The sequence below is a fragment of the Lonchura striata genome, chromosome 1, assembly GCF_050655825.1.
Source record: "Lonchura striata isolate lonStrDom1 chromosome 1, ASM5065582v1, whole genome shotgun sequence".
NCBI lineage: Eukaryota > Metazoa > Chordata > Aves > Passeriformes > Estrildidae > Lonchura > Lonchura striata.
In genome coordinates, this window is record NC_140703.1 from 39,141,411 (window position 1) to 39,148,245 (window position 6,835).

Here is a 6,835-nt window from a genome sequence, read left to right on the forward strand (position 1 = left end):
CTCAAAGAATAAGAAACAACAACAAAGAGACAAAGGAAGGTAAAGAACTTGACCTCCAAGAAGCTACATCTTCTCCCCCAAACCTTCCCAAAGAGAGCCTAACAAAGAGCAAGCACAGAGCCGGGAAGGGCACGGAGGCGGGCACTGTCCCGGGGCACGGCTCCGTGTGCATCCATCCCTGCCAGCCGCGCACCGGGACGCGCTCGGAGCGCATCCCGCCCGCCCGTCCGAGCCGCGGCAGCCGCACGGCGTCCTGCCCCACTCCGGGAGCCCTGCCCCACTCCGGGAGCCCTGCCCCACTCCGGGACCCCTGCCCCACTCCGGGATGAGGTGCCCCGGCTCCTCGACCCGCGGGGCAGCCCCCGTGCCGCCCCCCGCCGCCTGCCAGCACCCAGCGGCCCCTCCTGAGCCTCCTCCGCGGGTCAGCCCCGCCGAGGGGATCCCCCGGGGCCGCCCCTACCAGGAAGAGGTGCTTGTTCCCTTCGTTGGCCAGCCAGCTCCGCCAGGACAGCGCCATGCTGCGGGACGCCCGCGGGGCAGCGCCGAGGGTGGGGGGGCGCCGGGCGAGCCCTCCTTTTCAGCCGGGCCGAGCCGCCCTCCCCTCTCCCCACCCCTCACCCCCCGCCCTGGCTTCCGGCCGCCGGGCGTAGCGCTCCGGCCGCGCCGCGCCGCCGGACGGCCCCCGGCTCCATCCGCGGCCCGGCCGCCTGGGGCAGAGCGGAGCTCTCCGGAGGGCAGCATGCCCTGCCCGGCCCGGCCCGGCCCGGACCTGCCCTGCCCCGCTCTGCCCTGCTCTGCTCCGCCGCGCTGCGGTGCGGCCGCTGCCTCGCGTCCCCCAGTTTGGGAAAGCGTTTCCCCGCTGAAAATCCCGTCCGTGGGGCTCCCACTTGCCCGACCCCCCCATCCCCGCCCGGGCTGAAATGTGATACAGAAATTCGCAGGAGGGATCGGGGGGAGCGGCAGCGCATGCAAGCGCTCTGCAGTTCGGGTGAAACAAAGAGGCTGTCCAAGAAACTACTGACCGGGCAGCACGTGGGGCCCTCGAAAGCCGGGAAGGGACAGGCTGTGTTGCTGACTGCAAGTCTGATCCTGCTCCATCAGGTGTCCCTGGAGGACACTGGAAGGGGCCGCCTCCTGTGTGCCGGCACAGCGGGTGCGCGGTGAACAGCAGCCAAGAAAAAGGGGCAGTGGGCAATTGCGCATCCCGTGTCCACAGCTTGGGTTGCTGCCGGCAGCCTGCTTTTGCTGGTGGCCTTCGTGTTTAGTTTGGGTTTGAGGAGGGTGGGGTTTGAGGAAAAGTTGCACCGATACTAATTTTTTATATTAAGAAAAAGCTTTTGAAGAAAATGCTTGTTGCTAGAAGCTTCCAAACAGGACAGCCTTGTGAGACAGCGGAACAGTTCCACCAGGCATTGTGGTGCTCATGTTGCTCCTTGAGAAGGCAGCAGTGGCTCTGCTGGCAGCAGAGCAAGGCTGGTTTTCTGGGAGATGCCAAGTCCAAGGAGTGGTGCTGAGTAGTCTCATCCAGTCCAGTCTGAGCTGGCTGTCTTTCTTTTACTATCTGGAAAATAGCCATTTTTTGAGTTCTTTATGAGCTACACACCAAGGGTCCATAGAAGAATGGAAGGGAGCAAAGTGCCATCTTTCTGCAGTTTATATCAAGGTGGAGGGAATGTGTGACCCATGTGTGGTCTTGCAAATAAAGAGTACAAGTAGGGCGTAGCACCTTTGAAACTCATTTGAGGGTATTTTTGCTGCAGCAGGAGTTCTGTCTCAACAAGCGGCAGGATTTCTGTGGTTGTATGAAGTTTTAGGTGAAGTTCTGAAATAGCAGGGTTGCATCCATTTTATATCATCTAATGACACTAAAAGGAGAAGTAGTGAAAGGGAAAATATATATTTTGAATTTAAGACTCAACAGAACCATAATCTAATGCCAAAGCAACCCTAACAGCAGAAGAAATAGAACAGTTTATTTACCTTGTTTGCTATTTCCATTCACTTCCTTGCTTCTGTTGTAATTCTAAGGAAAATGGAAACTGCTTACAGTGAAGCAGATGATGAATCTTCTTTGGACAAGCATGTCAAAGATGGAATGGCACAAGATAAAACTTGCAGGATATGTCAGGCCTGATTACATGGGGCCTTGGCCGAAACAGAAGCCGAGAAGACAAAAACAAAACCAAAATAATTTGCCCATGCTATATTTGCACTTTAGAAATGGTTCTGAAAAATCAGCTTATGCAGGATTTGACTGCCCACTCACTTGAAGCTGGTGACTCATGAGCCAGCACTTCACTGCCTACTTACAAAGTGCCATAAGGCATGTGGAGCACATGACTCATGCTCATCCACATTGGATCCTACATCATATCTAGGTACAAAGCAAGGAATGTGTTTTTGTAGAAAACACCCCTATTTTACTTCTCCCTGGAAACAGCCAAGGGCTTTGAATCATTAGCCCAAAAAGACTCTGGCAAAGACCAGTGTCATGCTAATACATCTACATTCTTCCTCCACAGAAAAAGGCTGAGTTCAGTTTTAAGCCATCCCAGATGTATATGAGTGTGTATTTTAAACTTCAGAACACTCAGAAATGACCATAGATGCTAGTTATAATCCAAATAATTAGAAAAGTTATAATATTACTCTAAAACCTGTTGAGCTCATCTCTGCTTTGTGGGTATTTATCCTCTGATCATTATGATCTTTGTGCTTTGTCCTACCAACTGGACACAGCAGTGCCAAGGTAGGCAGCCCCTCTGTATAGTGTTTGCGTGGCCAGGTGTTGGTAGTGAGGGGGCCTACAGGGATGTCTTCTGTAACAAACTGCTGGAAGCTTCCTTCATGTCCAGCAGAGCCAGTTCCAAGAGGCTACAAGACATTTGCTACTGGCCAAGGCTGGGCCAATCAGAAATTGAGGTAATGACTCCATGATAACATATTGAAGAAGAAGGAAAAAAATGTTATTGTGAAGATGTAATGGGGGTCAGAGAAGAGCAGGGTGAGAATATGTGAGAGGAGCAGCCCTGCAGACCCCAAGGTCAGTGCTGAAGGAGGGGAGGAGGTGCTCCAGGCACTGGAGCTGGGATTCCCCTGAAGCTCCTGGTGCAAACCATGGTGAGGCAGCTGTGCCCCTGCAGCCCATGGATGTCCAAAGGGATGGAGAGATCCACCTGCAGCCCATGGAGGAGACCCATACTGGAGCAGATGGATGCCTGAGAGGAAGTTGTGAACCCATGAAAGAACTGTGGTGGAGCAGGCTCCTGGCAGAGACCTGCATACCCATGGAGAGAGGAGCCGGAGCAGGTTTCCTGGTAGGACTTGTACCCTGTGAGGGACCCATGCTGGAGCATCCTGTCCTCGAAGGAGTGCACCACATGAAAGAGTGACCCACATTGTAGCAGTTTGTGGAGAACGGTTGCTCATGGGATGGTTGCTTCTCATTGGAGAAGTTCATGGAGAACTGTCTGCTATGGGAGGGATCCCATGCTGGAGCAGGGGAAGGACTCTTCTCCCTGAGCAGAGACACCTTTCCCCATCTCCCTGCACCATTGGAGATAGAGCTGAGAAGGAGGGAGGGATGAGGGGAAGGTGTTTCTAAAATCTTGTTTTACTTTTCATTGTCCTACTCTGATTTTGTTAGTAATAAATTCATTTCATAACCCCTATTCCAGTCTCTTTTGCCTATGGTAGTATCTGGTGAGTGATTTCTCCCAGTCCTTATCTCTACCCATGACCCCGTTGTTTTATTTTCTCTCCCCTGTCCAGCTGCAGAGAGGAGTGATAGAGAGGCTTTGGTGGTTGCCTGGGATCCAGCCAAGGACAACCTGCTACACCATCCTAGAGACTGAACATACAGTTTCTCTGATAATATTTCTTCAACTGCACCAGCAAAGTCAACTTCCAGGGCTACTTCCCATCAACATCCTCTACACTCAGATCTACTCTCCTGAAGTGTATTTGGGTATTTGCAACAAACACTTGGTGAAAGTTGTAGTCAATGTTACAGACATGGCTTATAGGTTTTCTTGTGATGGAATTCTGCTTGTGTACCTGAAAATGATCCAGAGTCAAATCACCTAAACTCCCAGGTATCTTCATCTGTCATTCATGACCATCCTTCAAGTGCCTGCAGTAATGGCATGTATTGTTGTGAGCACAACACTCTGTCCTTCCTGTCTGGGGAGTGATCTGGGCACCTCATCTTCTGCTCTGTTGCGTTCTGGATTTAGGCCCTTAAGTTCTACATGCATCCCTAAGACAGTTTGTTCCCTACACCTTCTCAGAATCAAGGGCAGAGAAGAAAATGTTGGCACTGACTTCACTACAGAGAACAGGAAAATTGCAGATTCTGCATAACAGCTGAGTGATTGCAGCATTTGCCCAGTAGTGGGAGAGCTGGATCTTTCTCAAAGAGCTGAAGCCATTGCATTCACATCCTAGGAAAGTTTTCTAACCACTGCTTTTCACTATGATCAGAGGAGGAAACAATCTCCAAGTGAGCCACTGCGCTGCCAGGAAGACGAGAGAAAGAAGTCAGAGAGAAAATCAAAAAGCAATGCTGGCCGAGTGGTAACAGCACACTAAAGAGAGATCATCTAGGAAGAGAAGACTTGGGATGCCAGTTCATTTATTGTTTTTATTGGAAGAAGAAATGCAGAACCAATTTCAAAATTCAACATGTTTATGAGAAAACTGCAATCCCAGGAGAAACCAGAAACAGAAAGCTTTTCCCACAAATGAACTTGTGTTTCTTGGATACTTTTTCTTTAAACTTAAGCTACATGCTGTTTACCTTTATCATTTTTCCTCTAACTCTAGCATTCAGTCACAACGTAAGGGTAAAATAGCAATCAAAGTGTACGTCACTGTGGGGATCTGTGCCATGTGAGCAATATCCTGTGTGATGGCATATGGCTTTTATGGCATTATATGTTGTATCATTTCTTTCCCTTTTTGAAACTGGATCTTTACATTTGCTGCATACCACAAGATCAACTTGCTTTCTAGTATGCCCCATGATGGAGTTGGAGGCCTCCCTAGGGTGAAATTCTTCTCCAGGTTTGGGTGGCAGCCAAGTTTATTAATTTCCATGAAGCTGAAGTGATTCATGGTAATGCATTATTTACTGCTGCTGTAGTGTCTAGGAGTATTAGCCATGGCCCAGACCCACAGTTTACCTTATCAGAAAGGAAACATTTATGTTCAAAGACTTCCAATGAAAAGTGAAACAATAACAGATGTAGTTCTGATCCTCCTTGCCTTCTTGTAGACATGGCAAAATGAGCAGCAAGGCGTGAGTCCTCTGGTAGCATTAGCAAGCTATGTTCTCCTTCCAGCCATTCAGCCACTGCTCAGCTCCATTCTAAAAATTCAAAAATATGAGGGGAGGTCCTACAGTATTTTGTTCTCAAATAACCTCCTCCACATTCCTGATTCAAAGAGAGATAGCACGAATACTCCAACACACGGCAACATCATTCATCAGAAAAGAATGCAAGCACATGGCACATGGGGAAAATGTGTAAAATAAATACAGCTGGAGTGCATTCCATGACAATTTGAGAGAAATGTCAGTTATGTTTATTTTTCCAACTATTTGCAAAATTTTCTTGAACACTTCTTTCAAAACTGAACCACATATCTACGGATCATTAGCACACTGTATCTTGTTCCTTGTAAAAGCTTTTAGGTCCTATCTACCTTCTACTGAATTTATGGACCTTTCCTTGGTTTTGCTGCTAGTGGGAACCAGGTCTGCAAATAGTACAGGGACTAATGTGTATACTGCATTTATTTTAGAGGCTATTAGAGTCCCTCAAGATGGCATTCCAGAGGTTTTCAGCCAATTATTCCTGTATTTGGCCACTCAACTCTGTTTGGAATTTCTTTGAAAAAAATTCACCAAGCTGTTAACTGCAACTCTTGAAGTGGGACCATCCACTGGATTCCTTATCCACCAAGTGGTCCATCCATCAAGTCCATGTCTCCCCACTTTAGAAAGAAGGATGTTTTGTGAAGCAGTGTCAAATGCTTTGTGCAAGTCCAGGCAGATGACATGAGTTGCTCTTCACTTATCCACCAACACTGTAACCCTGCCATAGAAGGCAAACAGATTTGTCAGGCAATATTTGCTCTTACTGAAGGGCTGTCAGCAATCACCTTCTTGTTTGCCATAGTTTCCAGGGGGAATCTGCTCCATGATCTTGATGGGAACAGAGATGCCACTGAGTGGCCTGTAATTCCCTGTTTCTTCCTTATTCCTCTTTTTAAAAATGGGGGTTATGTGTCCCCTCTTCTAGTCAGTGGAAACTTCACTGGCCTGCCACAACTTCTCAAATAGGATGGAAAGAGGCTTAGCCACTTCATTCAGCAATTGTCTCAGGATCTATGGAGACATCTCACCCGATCCCATGGACTTGTGCATCTTAATGTTCCTCAGGTGGTCTTGAACTTGATCTCCTCCTACAGTTAGGTAGTTCTGCATTCTCCCAGTCCCTGCCTTTGGCTTCCTTGATTTGGATGGTGTGTCTGGAGCACCTGTTGTTGAAGACTGAAGCAGTTATTGTGTTAGCCATTTTAGCTACATCACTGAACTGAGTATAATTAATGCTTCCAGACCATGAATAAAAGTTCCTGAACAAAGCTGGTGTGGAAAAAAAGTTACCTAACAATTGCATTTAACACACTACCACTGAATATCAATCCCTGTTCAGTATTTAATAAAAAAGTGAAAATCCCTCAGAGACCAGAGCTTTAGTGGAATCATTAATAGTCTTTGAACAATCCATGAGCTAAGAAAAAACTGGTCAAGAAAGGCTTCATAGCAGCA

General features: G+C 48.3%; 1 protein-coding gene and 1 long non-coding RNA gene across 5 annotated transcripts in view; both read right to left on the reverse strand.

The window, feature by feature from the left end:
- The window catches only part of NOX4 (NADPH oxidase 4), a 97,807-nt gene extending 97,189 nt beyond the window's left edge, over positions 1–618 (reverse strand). Inside the window, exon 1 of one of the 4 annotated variants that reach the window (XM_021545015.4) lies at positions 461–618. In XM_021545015.4, the coding sequence (XP_021400690.2) occupies positions 461–517 (57 nt within the window). In that variant the 5' untranslated portion in view covers positions 518–618. Of the gene's footprint in view, positions 1–53; positions 79–460 lie in introns of those variants that run through there. The other 3 variants (XM_085574789.1, XM_085574783.1, XM_085574793.1) reach the window with 3 other exon arrangements.
- Positions 619–1,289: 671 nt separating this feature from the next.
- Positions 1,290–6,835, reverse strand: part of LOC146768646 (uncharacterized) — a 34,712-nt gene continuing 29,166 nt past the window's right edge. The window contains exon 3 of the long non-coding RNA XR_014953665.1: positions 1,290–6,556. This is a non-coding gene — a long non-coding RNA (uncharacterized LOC146768646). The remainder of the gene's footprint in view (positions 6,557–6,835) is intronic.